This window comes from Strix uralensis, chromosome 2 (assembly GCF_047716275.1).
Source record: "Strix uralensis isolate ZFMK-TIS-50842 chromosome 2, bStrUra1, whole genome shotgun sequence".
NCBI lineage: Eukaryota > Metazoa > Chordata > Aves > Strigiformes > Strigidae > Strix > Strix uralensis.
In genome coordinates this window covers 65,119,075-65,141,789 of record NC_133973.1, presented here as the reverse complement: position 1 = coordinate 65,141,789, position 22,715 = coordinate 65,119,075, and the positions used below count along the sequence as shown (strand labels likewise).

General features: G+C 39.6%; 1 protein-coding gene across 1 annotated transcript in view; it reads left to right on the top strand.

Moving 5' to 3' along the window:
- The window catches only part of TSGA10 (testis specific 10), a 29,845-nt gene extending 21,771 nt beyond the window's left edge, over positions 1-8,074 (top strand). The window contains exons 13-17 of the mRNA XM_074860773.1: positions 145-255; positions 804-989; positions 3,516-3,718; positions 4,041-4,145; positions 7,936-8,074. Of these exons, the coding sequence (XP_074716874.1) occupies positions 145-255; positions 804-989; positions 3,516-3,718; positions 4,041-4,145; positions 7,936-8,074 (744 nt within the window). The remainder of the gene's footprint in view (positions 1-144; positions 256-803; positions 990-3,515; positions 3,719-4,040; positions 4,146-7,935) is intronic.
- The last annotated feature ends 14,641 nt before the right edge of the window (positions 8,075-22,715 follow it).

Below are 22,715 nucleotides of genomic sequence, written 5' to 3'. Positions count from 1 at the left end.
TATTTCTAGAAATATAGATGGTTTAGATTTTATATAGCCTTTAAATAAGTAGTTAATAAAGTCATAGGTGCTAGATACATACTATTTTTTTGTAAAGGTGCAAACAGTATACTTTAACCTTATGAAACAAATCTTTCATTATAGGTACTATATAAAAAACTATCAAAGTACCAGAATGAGCTTGATGATATGAAGTTGAAAGCCCAGGATTCAAGTGCAGATATTGTCAGGCTGAAGGGTGTACTGAAGTCTAAAGTGAGTAAATGGATTAAACCTGTTAACAAAAGCTGTTGTTTTAACTAAAAATGAAATTTTAACCATATTTCCATGAAAGAATTTGCTTCCTAGCTGAAACTTATTTGTATTCTATTAACATGTTTTTAATAGTTTGAACACATTTCCTTAGCTGTTTTTGCAGTACACAAGTAAGGAAGTATATTTCACTGTGGTTTTATATAAATGTGTTTATTAAACTTAAGAATTCAGACTGTGAATAATAGAGACTTGGGACTCTTTTGTCTTTATTACCATATGGGATTAACAGTAAAAAAAATATTTCTGCAATACGTTACTATACCTCATATTTGTAATTTTAGTTTAGCCATTTTTAACAGATCTCTTTTGAGCATTAAAATGCAGCCATCTTGTACAAAAAACACTGGTTCCTGAGAAGTGTCTCAACGTTTTGGCTAAACAGCAAAGTTTTCAATGGAAAGAGAACATCCAATATCATGTCATACATGTATAGATATCCATATTTTGTGAAGTTTACTGTAAATTATTAAACAAGCTTTATGTGTTAGGAGAGAGAGAACTGCGAGCTTTTGGAGAATTACCACAAAGCCTGTGAACAAGGAGAAAGTTGGGAAGCAAAATGCCATCAAGCAGAAGCAGATTGTAGCTCTGTTAGACTGGCACTGGTCAGTGTGGAGTCTGAGAACCGCAGGTTGAAAGAGAAAATGGGGTCCCTTGAAACAGAGATAGAGCAAGTAAGTTGAAATCATTCTTTCCATAGTTCACCCTTGAAATGATCTGGTGGTATTTTAAGCCTGCAGCTGTTTAAAATTATGCTTAATGCCACTTCTCGTATCTTAGAGGTACTTCTACAATGAACTGTATGGAGTTCAAGTTTATTTAATTAAACATTACTAGAATTCCACTAGTCACACTTGGAAAAAAAATCTTTAAATAAAATAGCATATTTCAAGGAAAAAAAGTTATAAAATGCTCTCATGTTTGGAATGACTGAAGGCATAATGTCACACACAACTCCACAGCATACCTGAAACATACCTAGAGCTTTGTCATCTGTTAGATTCTTGTCCCTGCTTTTCTTGCTTCCAGCTTTTCAACCTTCTTTCCACAACTTTAGGTGTCCTAAAGATCCTCTCCGTGCTTGAGAATCTGAAGAACTTAAAGGGAGATGCACAGCATGGCTTTGGAAATATGTTATGAACACATAAACTATCTTCTGGTTTTGGGTTGTTACAGTTTTTGTTGCAGATCATCTCTGCTTTCTGAATATGACATAGGCTACTGAGGGCTACCCATGCACATTAGATACCCAAGAGGAACTGAACTGCTGCTGTTCAGCAAGTGGATGAGAACTGTAGCAAAACAGCACAGGAAGATTGTGTGGCAGATTTTGACATTTTTTTAATATAATAAAACAGGTACATGGTCCTAGTTTGTCCAGCGAGCCTCAAATGGATAGAGATTTCATCCTTCTATTTCCTTCCCACATGCCTGCTATTAAGTATAGGAATAAACAGGCCTCTTCATGAAAACTTTGTCAGCAAATTGAGTCAGAATTCCAGATGTCATATTCGGGTTCATAGCAGTTATGTGTAAGGCACGTATCTAAAACACATAAGTTTTTATTCAGAAATCTTAACATGCTCAGCAGTGTTCTGTGTTCCTTGTGCTTTATTTCAGGCAAGACGGAGCTAGAATTTATGTGATATGCTCTTATGTGATGCTACAATCATCTCTTTGGATCTCAATCCTAATAAATCCTTCAAGGAAGTCACAGTGCTTGGTCTCTCTCTTTGCTTTTGTCAAGCTCCCAGACTCATTCTGCTATCCACTGAAAATTAAGTAGTTAAAAGTGACCGGAAATACAAGTGTCACTGGGCAAAGTACAAGTATTTTTCAAAAAGGAAAAACCTACATTATGTTAATTATACAAAATTCTGAATGTGCTTAGTCAGAACTGCTGCTGCTGGCCTTCTCTTCAGTGTGACTTCTGAGTTTACAGGTGACAGCAGTATAAATATGACTGACAATATCTCAACATTCACTGATCATCTACATGCAAGAATACATTTTACTGCTAAAATAAGAGGGTCTAATCTAAAAATGGAATGGGGCCCATGACAGAATTTTGACCCTTTTTAGCTCCAAAGAAGGAGTAGAGGATAAAATGTTAGTAGCTGATTTTGCTGCCAGAAGCAAGAACTCTTCTCTTCTAGTTTTTATATACAGGAGTTATTTAAAGAAATAACTTCAAAGTTTATTCCAGAATAAATGACCACTGCTTCTTAAAATTCACCACAACTACATGGAGATATTTTTGAAGGATTTTGGAAGCAGTTTTAAAATCTCTTTGCAGTAGAGTTTTGGTTATCTGATACTGCTTTACTGTAGCATTTAACAACAGAAGCAGCATACGAGGCTCAGATTTCTGTCTTAAGCAAGTCTCTTGTGAAAATGGAAAGAGACCTTCAAAGCATATATTGGGAGAGAATCTCTGTGCTCGCAAATCTCCCATCTACACAAGAACTTTGCATTAAACTAGATGCAGTCAAAGAATGATTAAATCCTCCACAAGCAGAGAAGGTAGAAAGGGTATGTGAAATATATTAGAAAAATAAGTTTATGTTAACGTTATACTTAAGGGTTCTAAATCTACTTTGATATCTAGAATGATCAAAGAAATCCTTATTGATGATTAGTATTTTTTGAATGTTTAATTTGGCTTAGTCCTCAGAGGGTGGATGCTGTATACTATTTGAAAAGCTCACTGCTTTGCAAGGTTTTACTATGAATACTCAAAAGTCAGGACTTAAAATTACTGATTGTTTTCTTTAAAGATGTCTTGGATTTTACATCTAGTCACTAAGTAAGCAGAATAGCTAGAGCAGTTTATTAGCAAAGAAACTTGTCATGGACTTTAAAATGCTTGGCTGGTTTAGGAATTATCAATATCTCTTTAATAATATTTCCATAATTTCCCTTGAAGATCAATCTCTATTGTCTTTGATTTTTACAAAAACTACAAAATTAATATTTGACAGGCAAATGTTAAAAAACTCAGCTTGGATAAACTCTGAAAAATTGTTCATACATGCTCAGATTATTCAGGTATTTTCCATATGATTCTATCACTCTCCTGTTAGTTCTCATTGGTCCCAGACTTCCTTTTTTATTTTTCTATTAAAAAAAAAATAATTACCATAACAGACAGCCAGTAAGCTTAACAAACATACATCTAAAACTTTAAAATCTTTGTTTAGCTGCAGAGCAAGTGTGACTCATTTCATTCTGAAATTGAGCTGCTGAGAAAACAACTGGGAAATGAAAGAGCGTCTATGAAAAACCTGGAATCTTTGATTGTGTCCAGTCGTGAGAAAGACTTTCAGTCACAGAGAGCAAAGCAAGAAAAAGACTCTGAAATTCAGTTTCTCAAGGAACAGCATTCTTTAGCAGAAAATAAACTGTGAGTAAATGACTAGGAGAATATTTCAGGTGTTACCATTCTTTCCAAGTGTATATACTCAAAGATGATTTTATATCAAGCTGCATTTTCAAATGGCCAATGTACTTTGGTCACCTTAACAGCAGAAGATACCAAAAACCTGCTTCTGATTCCTCAGCTATACCGTGATAGACTTTTCTGTGTAGTGTTACATTTTACTCAAAAAAATTTTCTTAATTTCAATTGCATGGAATAGCTGCCCTTTTGGCTTTGGATAATTGTATTTGGTAACATACTTGGAGGATTATAGTTGCTATCTAATTAAAGTGTATGGACTTTACAGTGCTGTGCAGAGTCAAGATCTTACTCAGCTCAGAAATAGAGCAGCTGAGCTAGAGTTGGAACTGTATATCGCCAAAAGACAGCTGGGGACTGAGCACTTTGAAAGGCAAGTATATGTGTTTGTATTAAGCTTCCTGCATCTAACTCGGGTGAAATACAATATAGTACTAAGACTTAGACTGATTAGTAGGATAAACAGCAAAGTTTGGGTTTGCTCTGCTGTACATCTCCTCTGTGTTCAGAGGCTATTCATGTCACTGACTTCAGTCTGTGTAGCTTTATACATGCTGTCTAAATTAGTTGTCTAGGTTCCCTTTATAGCCAGTGGAACAAGACACTGAGATAAACTGCCCTATGGAATTGCCTGTTTTAGGATGGAACGGATCACTTTTCTGAAGGTGCTCGTCTGTCTTCACTCATTTATAGTGATGCCTGTCTTGATCTATAGGCACAGTCTAGGTGACTAGTTGGCTAGAAAAGTGGTTTATAGAGTACTAAGTTCTGCGATATGAATGGCTACCTTTTGGTTACACCTGTGCTAGCTGAAGTAAACCAAGTCAGAGCATTGACTTGAGGGATCCACACAACTGTCCATAAAGTTTAGTAGACACTCTGGAATTACTTTAGCCTGTACCAACTTGCATTCTCCCAGGTACTACTTGGGGCGTGGGAGGTGCTAGAGATAGTTCCCAAATGGCAGCATGGCCAAAGTAATTTTTTTTTTTTTCTTGTGGGAAGAGTTTAACAATATGTACAAGTTGTTTCATGTGATTTGACCACAGTACCAGAGAACAGTCCCTAGCCTGTTTCATGAGTTAGTTTATCTACTTAGTTTTCTTATCTGTGAAACATCAGTACTTCTCTATTTCATAGATGTATTGAGGATAAAATACTACCATGTCAGGCATTAGTTTGGGTATGTAAGAAGGATGGCTAAAAGAAGCTGAGTGATGTGATTATAGCACAGATTTGAGAATCAGATGTCTTGTTTAATTGTAGTAAATTACTTTGTTGATACTCTGTTCTCTCATAAGTAAGGATGAGGGTTTTGGAGGGAGCACCTCTATACCTAATGCTAGGTCTTTTACAGATGGATTTCTTAAATATCTCAGTGTATGTTTCAAATTGGATTCTCCTTTACCCTGAAGTCATGGCAAAAACATCTAAATTTTTGTGTTAGCTGTTGAGTCAATTTAAAAGGTGGCATCGTTTGTGCTTCTTCAGCTGCATAGAATGAGACATACTATGCTAATACAGGAGTACGAGTTTTAAAAGAAATGCGATCTTCTTCAGACTGTTGTTTCTCTACTTCCCCTATGTGAGTGCATCCATCTCATGGTGTATGGATGCTCCCTGGTAGGGATTGCAAGTGTTTCTTCTTGAAGTGTTCATTGGCAGAAAGTTGAATCAGCCTCCATACTTAATCTCTTCTTCTGGTTAAGGATAATTTGTTACTCACGTGATTGTTTATAGTTGCAATATCAACACTTAGTTTACAGTTGGTTAGCAAAACAAATACTAGAGTGAGCCTATACTGAGGCAAAGATCTTCAGTTTTCATTCCTGAAGGGAATTTCTCTTCTACTTCAGGAGAATTACAAACATAATTACCTGAATTGTTTTGGAAAGAACAAATCTAGGTTCCACTATGCAGTCTGTAAGGCAGCTGCAAAAACTGTATGCAGAAATCTTAGATAGCAAAGACTGAAATGTTCTCATATAAAAATCTGAGGCTGTCATTCAATTTAGCTGTCTTTGAAAGGCTAGAGCTTTTTTCTTTTTTTGGCTTTTTCATAAAATCAAAACAGTGTCCCTTCAGTGTCCTGCAAAGGTTACAGGAATTCTATTTCTTTTCTGTTTTTCCTTGGAAAGTCATGCTTTACAAGAGCAGGTATCTGTCTCTCTTGCTTGCAGGGCAAGGGATTAAAGCTCCAAGCCGGCTTCTTACAGCCAATCTATTTTTCTGGTACTAGCAAGTGAAAATGAGATAATTAGCCAGAGAGGAAAAATACTATCATTAAAGACAGTACCATGATAGTATATAATGGAAGCAGCAGATGTGAGTACTGACTGGGTTTTTTTGTTGTTAGTTTAAAGAAGAGGGTAGTTGATATCCTTGTTATAACACTGACTTAGCTAGTCGTATTGATTTACTGCCTTTGTGCAGAATGAAATAATGCCTGAAATTAGGAGGTGGAAGTGCCCACGCTGTCAGGCCTTGAATGAGCACCAACACAGTGATACCATGAGGCTTAATCCATCTGTATGGGTTTTTCTATACCAGTCAGGAAAAGCACCTTCCCATCACTCCCATCCTCCTGACTGCAGAACCAGTTTGGACTCATGTGGAAACAACAGGTTTGATTTACTGTCCTGTTGGCTGTGGTCACCAAGTGCAGGGACTGACTGTCAGGTACCCCTGGACAGCCTCAAGTGCAAGACTTGAACATCTCTTTATCCCTTTCTGTTTCTTGACCCTCCTTTTTGCTGCCTTGCACCTCCCTTTCTCTGCCCCAGTCTCCTCCCAAATGAAAAACTTGCCCATAGTTACTTTTCCTCATTGGTCACAGTTTTGCTACATTCATACTCAAACTTGGTATTCTCCATGGCAGTTACCTGTGAGAGGTGCAAGCAGCTGCACTCTGACTTCCCACCACTGCCAGCACCATCTTGACCATTAAAGACAGTACAGCATGTGCATAGTAAAGCCCTTAAAAGCAATAATGCTAATAAGACTAGCCGTCAATGTATATGATACCTCCCCAGGCACAAGGTTGTGGGATGTTAGTAGCTACGTGGTGGAAGACTGTTACTGTCTCACTGGGCTCCTGCTGCTAGAGCGAGCCCTTTTCCTGCCTGTAGATTGAGCTCCATGAGCTGATGCTGGATCTGACCACTCTCCTAAAGGTTTTGGTGATCTGCTTCAGTGGTCCACTCCATAGGTAGGCCTGTGGTAATGGCTAAGCCACACTGGGGTTGGTTTCAGTTCAATACCATACAGGCAGTCCTTGCTATACCTTCATCTGCAACGTTTTGGGCAAATTGGAGTCCTTTTTTCCAGCCTGGGTCAGTGCTACCTCCCAAAACACCCATTCATTTATAATGAACTATTGTCCAGGTTTTACTGGGGTTATACATTGAAACTCTGGGGTTGTTGTAGCCACCCTTTCTAGTAGTTTTCCAATCCAACCCAGACTAGATTCTTCTTCTGTAAACAATTGGCAGCCTGAAACCAGGATCCCAGATGAGTATGTACCTCCAAAATTTTCCAATGTATTATCCAATCCCACATACTTCCTCCCCGTACACCCAGATGCAAGAGTTATGGATTGATCCAGTATCCAGGCCCTGTCCCTTGCAGTCAAAACGACTAGACTACCATTTTACAACTTTCCCACTGGTATCTCTTAAATACCCATCCCTTAAATATCCATAAGTTTCAGTGCACTTCAGGTAGATTCTAGTTCACTGGCCTTGCCAAATCAAACAGCACAAGAATACCACAACCAACACTGTTCTTAATAAAATCAGTAATGATATTAAAGTGATTATCTTTATGTTGCAGACTTGTGAATAACTTTAAAATTAGGCTCTTCCTCCCTGGAGAGTTTTACAATTTTTAGAGTTTAACCTGCAGCAACCATGGCTAGCTTGTCTTTTAGGGAAAATAGAGACAATGGATATGTAGAACTAAATCTGAGTAAGGGAGTACTACAGAGAGAGTCACTAATCTGTCTTTCACAGAAGGTTATGATGAACACCACATCTTCTTTTAAAATAAAATAAAAAAGCTGACAATCTTAAATAGAAAAAGAAAAAGAGATTATAAATACTATGAAATCATTTTGATGATTTTGTAAAAGTGCTTAGCCTCACTGTAAAATAATGTTTATTTAGAGAATGTGCTGTACAGGAGCTTCGACACCAGAATCGTACAATCTCGTATCAGTTAAGCTCTACGTTAAGAATGTCATCATCTGAACATTCCCATCATCGACCTCCTGATTGGTCTCTGGACTGGTCCCTGGAAGGGTAAGTGGTTCAACAACATTTAAGTTCTAAACACCGAGGGGGGAAAAAAAAAGTAAAATACAAAGATGAATTCTGATATTTCTTGTTGAAATATTGGCTGAATTCCATGGAATTACACTGTGCCAAGAAAAGTTACAAGAAGGTTCAGGACCACAATCTTTTGATGATACTCCTTTTATTTTGTTTTATTGAACTGTATCAAAACTATATGGTTAATAGAAACTACTTGCACTGGGATGCTACAGTCATAAATTCTTAAAACAGTAATAGAAATAATGCTACAGAATATCTCTACTTGACTTGCCACCATTTTGTGCAGGTGTAGATGTAAATATTTTCATCTTTCCTACATAAAAGCTTTTAACAATCCAACCTTTCTTCTTCTAGTAGTTTTTGTAATGATGAGTAGGAACAAGCCCAGCTTTGCTTTTAACAATCAGTGAAATGAAGCCTCCACAATATGCAGCTGCTCTCCTGTCAGTTTCAGTCTCAGCTTAGTTTCATATTTGGTAGCTGCATGTTTGTTGCATCACACTGTTTTGGTAGATTGCTGGCAGCACACATTAAAAATAAGAAAAAAAAAAAAAAGCCAGTTGAGGGGGAAAAAGTCTCAATTCATGACTTGCAGGAAATAATTTCTGCTTTTGAGATGGTTATGTACTTCCAAGATGAATTTTGTTAATACTTTGTTAACTGAGATTATTACCTTTCACATCTGATTAATCTTGGTTATCAAAGGCTCCTCTAAGGTAGGTCCTAAGAATATGAACTGGTTCTGGTGCCCTTAGTAGGAAAACACAGCTGTGCAAGGCAGTGATTTTGTAGCTATTGCCAGTCCTTGATAGCAAGTACAGGGAATCTTCATTCCTCTGATAGAACCTCCTTAGTCTGAGTATAGTGTAGCTCTTACATTTGTTGAAATAAGCATTGTATCATTTGGAATGGTTTAATTTACTTTTAATTACCATAACACTTTCTTCTATTTTTGATTCTGTATCAAGAAGAGAGGGGTCAATCCATGTAGTCATCACACTGATACTAACAATTATGGTGCTTTTCCTATTTGTATCACACCCTTTTCAGGGTGATAGAATTTCTTTCTAACTAGTAAACTTCTGGCTAAATACCAGATCAAGACTAATCTTCTACAAACTAGATTATGAATTCAACTCCTTCCTTGTTTACTTTTTGGGTTTTGTGGGGGTTTTTTGTTTGGTTGGGTTTTTCTCCGCCTGACTGGCTTATGTGGCATGATCTGCTTTGGCACATTCCTAGGGAACAATGAGTTTAAGTAAGGACTAAAAATGAAGTATACATACTTCATTTGCTTAAAATCTTTAGCTGGTTTAAGCTAAATCTTTCTCAATGTAGCTTTTGAGTGCCAATTAACTCAGGGTTTTTTTCTGCTTAATTATTTTCCATTTTTGAGTGCTCAAGACACTAATATAATTCATAACTTTTTTCCTCATCCATACTTTTTTGGCTAAGTGGGAAGAACTAGAGTTGCTCCAGACTTATTTACTTACCTATTTATTTATACTAAAAGGTTTGGGATTATTTTTGTTAATAAAACCTGAAACTTTGGCAGTCTGTGCTATGTTTCAAAAGCTTAACTGGAAAGAATTTATCAGGTTTGTGTAGTGTAGTGATACAGTGGCGAATAAAATAGCCTGTTTGATAAGGCTTTCCTGAGAGCAGATATCCAGATCTGGATCTCTCTGCTTTGTACAGGTGATTTACATTTGATTTACCTGTCTCTGAGTGAGTGCTCTAATGTCCACAATACTAAGGTTCTTCATAAATTTTATGTCAAGAACTTAGAGTCTGTATCAAGAAAAAGATGGAATAGTAGAAATGTCTGAAATATTTATGAATGATGAAATCATTTCCCTCCCAGCTAACTCTAGAAAGATGCATAAAAATTCTTTGAGACCAGAATAAAAGAAAACCACAATGTAAAATATGGCCTGAGTAAAAGCAAGAATATTAGTGCAAATATCACAGACTTCTAAAGACTTTTAAAATAGATGTATGGGGAATTGTTGAAACACAGTCTGGGTGTAAGTTCCTGTTGGATTTAAAGCAGAATACTACTAGAAATAGTCCTCCAGGAGGTGAAATATCATTTTTCAATTGCTTGAAGACAAGTTACCAGGGTTTGAAAAAGCTACTGTAGAAACAACTACTCATTGATAGAGAGGCTTCTTCCACAGCTAATGTCTGACTCTGCAATACATGAAGTATAATGAGATGGCAGTGCTGGAATCACCATTAATACCCTTCCTCCCCTCTAGTGTTTTGGTGCTATTTTAGCAGCCAGACTGTGATGGGAGATGAGGCAGACAGTCACCTTTTTATTTTATTGAGAATGTAATATCAGGAGTAAATTGGACAGTAACTTTTTCTTATTCTTACATCTTTCTCTCTGTCTTTATTGCACCAGACTCCTTGTTTCAGTAAACAAAGGATGTGCCTTGTAGTTAGTCTTGCAGACCTAGTGGGAAAGACCTTTTCTATCTGATTTTCTTAAGTGATAGGAGCCCAAAGCTTGCCTTTCACCTCAAAGAGCATTATAGCATTTTTGTACAATAAAATCTAATCATTCAAATGATCTGGATTGACTGTTGAAGAGACTGGGAAGCCTGTTCAAAGTGCTTTCAGAATCAAAACTTAAAATTTTGCACATGGAAACATCAAAATGTGTTTCTGTATTCCCTGAAGATGAAACGAATTAGATTTCTTTTTTTTCCTAGGAATTCTTGTGTCGAGGACTTGTAATGTTATATTCACAATGGCTTGTGGAGACTCTGCACACCATCTGGAGAGTTAGAGCTCAAGTTTAATGCTCATTTAATCATCGCTTTTCCCTGCTGAATGCTAAGTTTCATTAAAGCCATTTCAAAAATGCTTGCATGGCTTTTTCCTCAGTCTTAATGTTGTTCAGTGGGAAGAAATCCGTATAGATAGCTTCCTCTCCCACTCCTCTCCCAGCTCTTGTATTATTGTGAGATGGCCCATCTCAGTAAACAGAAAGCCCAAGTTCCATTGACTTTACTGACACTGTGCTTTTATTTTAAAAGTCTGCGTAATTTTAAAAGGCTACTGATATAACTGAAAAAAAGGGAAAGAGAACAACAATATGAAACTTTTTTTGGGGAAAAATTTCTATATTCAGGTGTTATGATTTGGATGTATTTTTGCTGAACTATGCAAATATTATGCTTGAGAGAATGCTGTGCCATCTCAAGATAGGAAGAGTTTTGGGTTTCCCCCCCGCCTTCAAACCTCACTTATTAATTTGGATAAATAAGATAGTAATGCCAACAGATACCAGTGTTTCGAAATCCATCTGTGAAGATATATATTCTTTTGTAGGTTTCCATACATACTGCAGGTGTGTTCAACTTCTAAGAATTTCATTAAAACTGCACAAAGTTTCTACTTAAGAGTTCTTTAATATGAGTGAGTACTGTTTGGTGATAGGTATTGGCACTTAAACTTGTTCAGAATTTCTGCACTTTATGTCATAACATCTGTCTATGTTCTAGATTCTTACCCTTTAAATGCAAGAGAAAATGTAGAATTCTCTCCTATAAATCATCTGGGAAATCTATACTTTTGTATTTGGAAATAGAGAAGTAATTCCTGTTTAATTCATTTAAATTATCAATTTTTAAAGATAGATTCATTCTTCTTGCTATCTTCCTAAAAGAATTTTAAAACACATCTCCAGTTTATTTTTGAAAGAAAATGCACTTTGGTCATGGTAGTGGTTTAAACATATCTCTTGCACGTTCGTTTCTTCATATGAATTTCGTTTGTGATAACCTGACTACTAAACGTTCATATTTTGAGTAATGATTAAAGACAGCGTAACCCATATGAATGCTTCTGACTGCCTTTTATAACCTGTTAATATGAGCTGTAGGTATGATTCTATGTTGCTTTTTAGGAACAGGTAGCTTTAAAAAGCCTGTAAGAGTATTTTGATGAATAATGCGTTTTAAAAAAAAAAAGTAAAATAGAAATATATACCAGTAACATAAATTCTAGGATTATCTTCCATAAGAGCAACAATATTTTTCAGTACAGGTGACTTGTTTTTAATTTGTAGGTCCTGATTCTTCATTCTTTATTTGGCAGATAGCCACAGAAGTAATTTCACAGAATTTCACAGAATCATCTAGGTTGGAAAGGACCTTGAAGATCATCTAGTCCAACCGTTAACCTAGCACTGACAGTTCCCAACTACACCATATCCCTAAGTGCTATGTCAACCCAACTCTTGAACACCTCCAGGGATGGAGGGGGGACTCCACCACCTCCCTGGGCAGCCCATTCCAACGCCTAACAACCCGTTCTGTAAAGAAATGCTTCCTAATATCTAGTCTAAACCTTCCCTGGTGCAACTTGAGGCCATTCCCTCTTGTCCTATCACTTGTTACTTGGTTAAAGAGGCTCATCCCCAGCTCTCTGCAGCCTCCTTTCAGGTAGTTGTAGAGGGCGATGAGGTCTCCCCTCAGCCTCCTCTTCTCCAGACTAAACAACCCCAGTTCCCTCAGCCGCTCCTCGTACGACATGTGCTCCAGACCCTTCACCAGCTTCGTTGCCCTTCTCTGGACACGCTTGAGTCATTCAATGTCCTTTCTGGAGTGAGGGGCCCAAAACTGAACACAGTAATCGAGGTGTGGCCTCACCAGTGCCGAGTACAGGGGTAAGATCACTTCCCTGTCCCTGCTGGCCATGCTATTTCTGATACAAGCCAGGATGCCATTGGCCTTCTTGGCCACCTGGGCACACTGCTGGCTCATGTTCAGCCGGCTGTCAATCAACACCCCCAGGTCCCTCTCTGACTGGCAGCTCTCCAGCCACTCCTCCCCAAGCCTGTAGCGCTGCTGGGGGTTGTTGTGGCCCAAGTGCAGCACCCGGCATTTGGCCTTATTGAAACTCCTACAGTTGGCCTTAGCCCATCGCTCCAGCCTGTCCAGGTCTCTCTGCAGAGCCTCCCTACCCTCGAGCAGATCAACACTCCCACCCAACTTGGTGTCATCTGCAAACTTACTGAGGGTGCACTCGATCCCCTCATCTAGATCATCAATAAAGATGTTAAACAGGAATGGCCCCAAAACCGAGCCCTGGGGGACACCACTCATGACCGGCCGCCAACCGGATTTAACTCCGTTCACCACAACTCTTTGGGCCCGGCCATCCAGCCAGTTTTTTACCCAGCGAATCGTGTGCCCATCCAAGCCACGAGCAGCCAGTTTCACCAGGAGAATGCTGTGGGAAACGGTGTCAAAGGCCTTACTGAAGTCAAGGTAAACTACATCCACAGCCTTTCAAATTTCAACAGTCACCAGTGTTAATGGGACTACTTGCAAGTAATAAAGATTGTAGGATCACACATAGTAATATTAACCATTTCCACATTATGCAGTTATTAAAAGGCATATTGTATACTTTCCCAGGTGAGAGGAGGAGATCATCTCATCATCCCAGAAGATGAGAAAGCGGTTTGTTGTTTTGCAATCATATTGCCATATTGATTTTTTTAGATGATCACAAAAAAGTTTGAAAAATGTGACCTTTGTCTACAAAACTAATATCCTATCATTTAGAAGATGAGAATGAGAGGTTAGCTAAAGATAGATAAAACTGAGTTCTTTTTTGGAGTGGATATGCTGTGCAGAGGCCCATGTCCTAACATGTAATTGCAATAATGTTAGCTTTTCCATATAAGATCATAAAGAAGTCAGTAACGAGGTGCTCCCCTACAAACGGCAAGATTCTTAAGCAATTTGGACTTTAAAATTCTTCTCTTAAGTAGAGAAGCTTAAGGGAATGTGAGATTATAAATATCAAGATGTAATAAACTTGTTTCTTTTAGAGTACTCTGATAAAGTAATAGCCTTTATTATTAGGGTTAGCCTTTGTTTAGAAAATGTTATGGAAAGGAGAACCTTGTTTTTCTGCTGGAAAATTGCAAGGAGATCATCAGGTCATGGATGGGGCCAAAGGAACTTTTGTCAATGATGATGGGATACAGACTTCAGCTGACTTCTGACAGCAATTAATTGCTATGTAATTATTGATGGTTTAAAAAAAAAACAACAAAAATCATTCAGAGAGTGTATTTAGTGAGTGTATTCAGAGAGCAATATCACTGTAGTGGCAATCCCCCTACATTTGACCTAACACTGTCAGGAACTGACAGAAAGAAAAAATTAAAAAATGGAATTTGCAGAAGTTTGCAAGTAGTAACTTTTAGTTTAACAAAACAGCTGCTTGTTGGCCATGTCTGTAGCAGTAGCCCAAGAGGACTTGCACAGTTTGTTGGTTGGGTATGTACTGCTCCCAATAGTACATTTTGAAAACCTTCAGACCATTGCTGAATAACTTTGCTTCACCCTTAAGTAAAGATAGATAATGAGCTCAAACAGAGTAAAGTTCTTTACTTTTGGTTGCAAACTCTCTAATCTGTAACACGCCTTAATTTTATCAAAAACCAGGAAGTACTATTGAATATGCCCAAACTGAAATGTTACACATTTTGTGACAGTATCTATTTCCTCATATTGTGTGTTACTCATGGTAGGGTGATTTTCTTGTTGCTTTATTACAGTATTTTGATTGGAAGGAAACATACACCAAGAATCTATTTATCATTTTTTTGCATTTGTGACACTTATTTGCAACTGTGAACAATGCTATACTTGATTTTTATACTTCTTTTTAATGGCCTTTTACCATAATATTTGTACATAGGCAAACCTGAAAATACAATCTGTGGTTTTATATCAAATAAGAGCATATTAAACTTGTTCCCGGCTACTCTGTGATGATCTAAAATTATCTGCATAACAAAGAATCCTACAGTACTTTAAAAAGTATTCATGCTCTTCTGCAGCAATATTTTTCTAATTTCTAGCCACTGGTTATGGAGTTGTTTCCAGCTGAGTTTGTTTACCCACAGCAATGGAAACTGTCACTGTTAATCAGTAGAAGGTATTTTACTTGAGCATAACTGGTTTACAGGGTTTGTGGAACAAAGAATTTGGTGCGTCTGGTACATCCCTCCTCAGTCTTTTTCTCCACACTAGAAGAAACAGGACATACATATACAGAACTGTATCTCCATTACTAGTATAGTCCCACCAAGGAGCAAATCATTGTGTGTTGCTGGGTAGAAGTAGTTCACTGCTTTTTGTAAAATCTATGCAATCAACCTTCCAGCAGCATTTGGAACCATGTATCTATGTGATTTATCCTGCTGTTTCCGCTCAAAGAAAACCAGATTTATGTCCTTTCAGTCACTAATAAAGCTTGAACTTTAGCAACATGTAATCAGAGTTAATATTCTGTTGTCAGTGTTAAAGCAAGTGGTTTTAGTCTTTGACCAGGAAAAATGCACATGGTGTGGGGTACTCTTTGGTAGTACTACAGCTGAGCTTTTTATTTTATCCCCCTCCTTTCTTTTGAGAGCAACTAATCCTGTCGGGATCAGTGTAGCCTGTGGAGTATTAGAGTGCCACATGGCTATTGGCATCAGATACACTTTAGCAGCTCTGTTACTCACTTGCTTTTGTGTATTTATATAATATTTGATATTAGCAGATCTTAAATGATACAATAGAATGCATATAAATTAGTATATATGGAATACTTAACTGGTTAATTTGCATTAGCTCCTCCTTCCATGTCTTAGTGGTTTTGGTACAAATAGCCTTGCAACAAGGAATACAAGTTGTTTTACTGACACAGACCTGTAAAGCAGTGTGATCTTTTAATACAAGAAGCAAGAGGGTTTTTTAATGTATCATGCACTCTTAATGATCTTTCTTCTGATCCACTGAACCTTCATATTAATTTCCAGCAGAGGGAGTATGTGAAATGATGAATGAATCATACATAGCTTTGTGGTATTAACATACACAGTTATCTGAATACATGGAAAGATATTTCACTTAGTTTTATGTTTTGGACACTTTCCACACAGAATAAAAATAGTTAGATAACACGGATAAAATTTGCATGTGACTTGCCTTGGATCCTTATTGCATTACAAGGATGAGATTTTTTATTAATAAACTTTGAAAAACCAAAGTTTGCTTATAATTAAAACATTACGTATAAGACATGGCCTGAAATGATGTTTCCATCCAATGGATTTTTTTGACCTAACTCCCTAATATATGCAATTTGATTTTTCTCTAGGCTGTCCCACACTTGACTTTTATTAAAATCCATGAAGCAGTTTAATCATTTATTTCAAGAGATGCAAAAGTCCAAGCTTAGTTTTAAGTTTCCCAGCTTGTGCTTCTCATCTACATTGTATTTTCAGTGGTTTTATTTCCTGAGGCGGGAGAACAAACATTTTTTTATCTTGAATGGAGCCTACACCCAAGCAATTATACAGAGTACACAAAGCAGAACACTTCTGTCAGAGCTGCAGTGCAATTTAGCAGGTGAACAATGTGCTTCTCGGATTTGCGTTACACAAGGGTATGTCTTTCCTGCAGATGGTAATATTTTATAATTACTGTTGCCAGAATAGCATACGCATTTTAGAAACAATGCTATTTAATAGAAGTAAAACCTATAACTAAATTTCTTTTTTGACCGACAGTGGCTACTCTAGCAGTAACATTGAAAGGATTTCTCATTTTAAGACAGAGTGAGCGTGCACCAGTTTTCCATTTTCATTTCCTCTCCCCTTACCAGTGCCCTAAGAAACAAGCAAGCGCCACAGCATTTTTCATTCTAACACTTTTACCTTGGACTGCGAGGCAAGGTAGTGTGGTGTTTGTTCTTTTTTCAGGCAACACCTGTATTTTCCATGCAAAACTGCTGTCCTCAGACTCATTGACTTTACACCAGGGAGACTCTTTAGGAGACAAAAGGCTGAAACTAGAACTCACAACTTCGAAACAAATTTATTGAAATAGATGCTGAAGTGAAAAATTACTCCATTGAAGTTACTTTTGTCAATTCTTCCAGCCCATTCCTCCAGCCTTCCTTTCTTGCTTCTTGCATGGAAACTAAGCTTCAAAGCCACTACCCAAATGGGCTACTATTCACAGCTGCAAGCAACTTCAGCTAGAGCCTTTTACTCTGATACCACTGTAAGGATCTTGAATGACTTTTAATGTGGGTCTGATCTGCTTTTAGCAGATGTACCTACGGACTGTGCTGCCATTGCCCTATGACATCTGCCATAGTCTTTAACTCTCCAACCCGGAGAGGGCCAGTTGCTACCTTAAACCAGTGAGGGCAGGCGAAGGGGAAAGTGAAGCCAAGGCAGAAAGCTCCAGTGGTGAAACAGCCCCTTTTACAATTCCTGGTCTGCTCTCTTCTCCTCAGCCCCGTGTCCCTCAGGGACCGGGCCGTAGTCAGGGTCGCCCCAGGGCCGGCCGGAGGCGGGGGCCGGGCCGGGCCGGGCCGGGCCGCCTGCCGTGCCCTTTACCTCCGCGCCGCTCCCCATGCAGCGCTGCTGCCTCGCCTCGCCTTTGGCCCCGCGGCTGCAGGCGGGTCCTGCGCCGCAGGTGGCTGCCGGGCCGGGCCGGGAGGAGCGAGGCAGGGCTGCGGGCAGGTGGCTGCAGGTCAGCGGCTCTGGCGCGGCGCGCTCGGATGGGCCGGTCCCGCCTGACTCACTCCCCGTCGCCTCCCGGGCGCCGCCAGCCGCGGGCACCGCTCTCCTGCCGCCTGCGGGTTGCCGGTGCCCCGGGCTGCCCCACGGCTGACGGCGGAGGGCTTCCGCCTCGCCCCTCGCACCGGCTCCAGGTGAGCGAGAGAAGGCAGCGCGGAGCCCCGCCGTCGGCAGCGCGTAAGTCAGTCTCGGCGGGGCGGTGGGAGGCCTCGGCGGCGCTGCCGCTCCCCGTTACCGCCGGCCCCGCGCGGCGGGAGCCAGGAAACCTGCCAGGAAGCGGCGGCAGGTGCCCAAAGATGGACGCCGCGGGGGGCAGCCTCGCCGCAGGCCTTTGCTGCGGGCTTGGTCGTGGACGCGTGAGGCGGCGGCGCTGGGCGCCGGCGGGGTCTCCCTGCAGCCCGCCCCCGGGGCTCCCCGCTGCCCCTTCGCCTCAGCCCGCCCGCCGGGATCCCCCTTCCCCTCAGCCCCGTCCGCCGGGATTTCGCCGCCCGCCTCTGCCCGCCAGGGGCGGCGCAGGGGGGCGAGGGCAGCCTCTCACGCCGGCTCCCTCTTGCCCACGGTGGGCGCTGGGCCGAGGTGGAGCCGTTGTCGGCGGGAAGGCTTTGGACGCCGGGACGGGGCTTTGTTTCCCGTCGTGGTCTCCGGAGCCCGTTTTTCTGAGAGTATGGTGAAGGGAGACACTTAATCTGAATCGCAGTGGGCGTTTAATTCAGGGCCGGCGGCACGTAGTGGGAAGACGCGGGCACCGGTGTACACAAAAGGCCCCTTCGCGATCACCCTGTCGAGGTCTATCAAAGGTGTGAATAAGGCTGAGGCGAATAGGCTTGTGCTTCCACCGCCTCAACGCCCTCGGAAGGGCCGAGTTTAGCTTGCAGGAGTGTTTTCTTGCCCCAAAAGACTGTGGCTTTCCCTCTCACATTCCTCAGACCTCTTGCAAAATGCTGACTGATGCTATGGCCTTAAACATTGTGACTTCTTCCCCTCTTTAATATATTCTTTGACATGAGATCTGAAATATCACAAGTCAATTTCTCCCCTTATTATATTAGCTTCTATTGCCAAACTTTACTGACAATAGTATATTTAGTGTATCGAATTTTAATTGCTACTGATAGATCTTAGGTCACTTGTATGGGAATCTCTTCAACTCAAAAAGCTTTAAGAGTGCAGTGAAGTTTATTTTTGTTGTGAAGACATCATCCTGCTTAGTTTTGCCATACGATTAACTGAAAAAACCCCCCACGTATCTTTAATACCAATATAAGCACTAATTATTTGCATATTTTCACACTAGTTAAATACCTACATTTTTTTCTACAGCTAGTTTAATTGTATTTAATTTACATAAAATCATGCATGTCTTAGGCTTTATATGCATATAAATACCAAAGCAATATAAATATCAGCAAGAAGCGTGCAGTGGACTATACATTACATGCTTTGTCTGAAAGTAAATTGTTATTACAGTTTGACACACACAAGATCTTCCAAACATTCTTCCTATTCTCCTATTTTTCCATTATAAACCTAATGTACCATAATTAGCTCCCATAAATCTTTCTTCAGTTGGACATCGTGTTCTCTTCTCAGTGCTGTAGATTCTCCTGTATTTGTCATCATTAAAAAGTTCATTTGCTTTATCACTCACGTATCATTAGCTTCCAAAAATAGTAACCATGCATCAAAGCCTGTTTGATACTCATACAAGGCTGTATATCATTTTTGCATCAGAATAATTTCTCATTCCTTATATCACCATGCCAATAAACACTGGGGCACCAGTCCTTTTTCATGCAACATGATATGGATTGTTTTTATGTAAATTTTAAGTGGAAGCGAGCTCTCATCAGCAGTTTCTATGGGGCAAAGATTAGATTACAGAAGGAAAAAATGTAACATTATTACTGTCACTTGCCCTGTAGCTCTTTAATCATTGAAGGAAGGCAGTTTCAAGGTAGGAGTTGGCTTATCATTAAAGGAAAGGGAGCAGGTGCATTTAACTTCATCCAGTGATGAAGTAGGAACTTTCTGTGGCTGTACTGATGGGTAATTAATTTGTCTATGTACAGACGTCAGAGTTTATAGACAGTAGGAGCTCCTGTTTCTTTGCTTTCACAATGACCTTGTGAACTTTACTTCTACTGTGTTTTTAATTAAAAACATTTTCTTTAGCATAAAAAGTGCTTGTGGATATATAGAATCTGATTCTTCTTTTGAAAAAAAAAAATGTAATCTGTGCAATAGTGGCTGCGGCAGTGTTGCTTCTAAGGTAGTGTGTGGGAACATGAATGCCTTGTGCCTGCCACTGAGCTCTCCACAGAAAAGGGCTCTGCTCATATGCGGCCTGTAGCGGTGCTGACATCGTCTGCTGTCCTTTTGTGCAGGACATTAACAGCTGTAAGTTACTTGGCTGGCAGATTTAGGGTTTATAGTCATGATGGAAGAGTACCAAAGAGGAAAGAGCGAGCTCTGTAATAGCAGGGACTGGCACTGGACTGTTACCGAGGAACTGAAAATATGATTAAATTATGGCAGTGTCTCAGGCAAATATTTATCGCAGCAGCAAAGCTACATTTCCGATTCAGCAGGACTAAAGTTAAGTCACTGATGTCTAATGACACAGAGACAAGTTCTCCCTATGTTTGTGTGAAGATTTAATAAATGGCCATTTGCCTCGTAGAGCATCTGGCCGTTCCACTCTTGGTTTCACATGCATGTTGCCAGCACAACCAGTTTCCGACTGGGGCACTATAACCAAACCACACTGTGGATAGGGACCCTGCAGAGCACTCGTGGTGCAGAAAGTCAAGGTGTCTCCTAAGTCTGGTTTTACTAGTGTCACAGATCTCTCGTGCAGTGCCCTGGACAAGCTCTCTCGCCTTCTGAGATCTTGCTTAACAGCAAGCACTGGCTTTGGCTCATTAAATGTAGTATGTGTCCAGCAATGCACAATTAATTTATCTTTACGTTTTCAGATGCCTAGAAGTGCCTTTCTGAGATTGTAGGTGCTGATGAACTGAATGTGTCTGGTTTGTATCAGTCCAGAATACTAAAGGACATCCATTTGAACATGGAAATCTTTGTTGAAAGGCAGTAGAATGAAGACTGTACATGCCAGGGTTATAACATACTCATATAGAAAAAGCTACTTCATTTCCCAGCTTTGCATATTCTGAAAGAGAGTTAGCAATCACAGGAGAGATGGAAATTCAATCATAAACCACTAAAATGTGAGGTGTCCAAGGTATTAAGTATACAGTCTTCTCTTATGGAGGGTTTTATGGTTCTGTATTATTAAAGAGAAAAGAGAGGCTATGCAAAAAGGTCAGGGAAGGAGACCATTTAGTTACCCATTTTGTTACAGTGAAATATCCATTCATGGCCATAATGGTCCCTTAAGGAAGATGGCTTTATCTGTACTGAAGCATTTCTGTGGGTTGCTACTCATCCTAAAGTCAGCAGAACTCCCTCAAAATTATGTTTCTCCCTCCTTCAACTTTGGGTTTGATAAGGTCAGCTCCCCTCAGTTTATGTTTTTGAATTGGCCAGTACTGGCACAAGTCCTTCTCCAGTGCTTTCTCAGTATAGTACTGCAGCCTCTCTCAGTCCGTCACCCTGCGTGAAGAAGGCTAAGCTAAGATATGCTCATTAAGTGTGTGTCATCTCATATAGTCATTAAGGGAAAGATCTTTCTAATTCAGTATCAGATTAACATTTTGCAGGTAGATCTGGATAAAACTAAGTGCAGTCTAAGAGGCAAGGGGGTCTTTGGCTGTTCTGAAATACATTGAAAATGGAAGGTTTTAAAATGAAATATGAAAGTGAACAGTGCAACCAGTACAGTATTTCTGGAGTACTTTAATTTTTGGTGTCTATAAAGTGTGAACATTGTGCGTTGTAGAATTCTGAGTGTAAAATGCCTACATCTGTTTGATGAGTTATAACAGGGTGAAACTAGAAATCTTGGCAGTTCAAAAACAAATCAATTGGGTCTGTTGGCACTTGGGAAAATACAGACAGCAGTCTGGGAGCATAACATAAGTGTATTAGTAGATGTTTCTGCAAAAACAATCAGCAACGAAGTTTGTAATGAAGCTGAGACTTAAATAGTCGTTGTCTTGATTTCAAGGGTAATGTTTTACTGCGTTCATACGTCTTGCAAGTCCCATTACTCCTGGTGGCTGTACTCTGTATAGCCTCAGCTGGAGCCAACAAAATTCTTCTTGGCAGTAGTAGCTTATCCAGTAGTTGTAGGAATTTAACTAACAGAAAACTGTCTTAGAGCCCTTTAAACAGCAGATGGAGCATCTACTTTTGTAGAGCATGTTTGAAACATAATTGGGAGCAAGTTTCACTGTATGCATTGGTGATGCCTTAAATTCTGACAAATTTTGAAATAATTCAAGAGGAAAATTAAATCAATAACTTGGAGAAATATGCATCGAAACAGGTATAAGAGAATGGGATTTTTTAGCAGTTTGTCACCATTGACTCTCTGTGACCTTGAAGAGTCTAGTGAAGTGTAATTACAAGATTATTTACTTAGGGCAAACAGTTTTTAGCATGTCTGTTGATGTTCAAAGAGGATGAGATGAAACAGGACACTGATTTCTTTGGTATTTCTTCCAGTACATTTTGTTTCTCAGAATTCTCAGGCCCATGGACTTCCATGATCTCAGCTGCTTCAGAGCAGACTTCATCAGTCAGCCTGGGGAGTATGGAAAACCCATGTGTGTATAAGCTGGTACATACGTTCGGTGGTATCCTCTACCAGCTGGTTTTCTGATGAAGTCTGTTGCTAAGCTAAGACAGAAGTATCCTCCAAGGAAAATATCTTGACTGTACTGAAGTACAACTTTTTCTTTTATGGCTACACTTACGGTTTTAGGTATGATGTGCAAGTCTGAGTTTACAAGGGAGACCACTTTTGAGAGTATACAGAGTTACAAAAAGTGCTTCAGCTCGTACCGCTAAGCTACAGTCTCCATAAACATTTTAT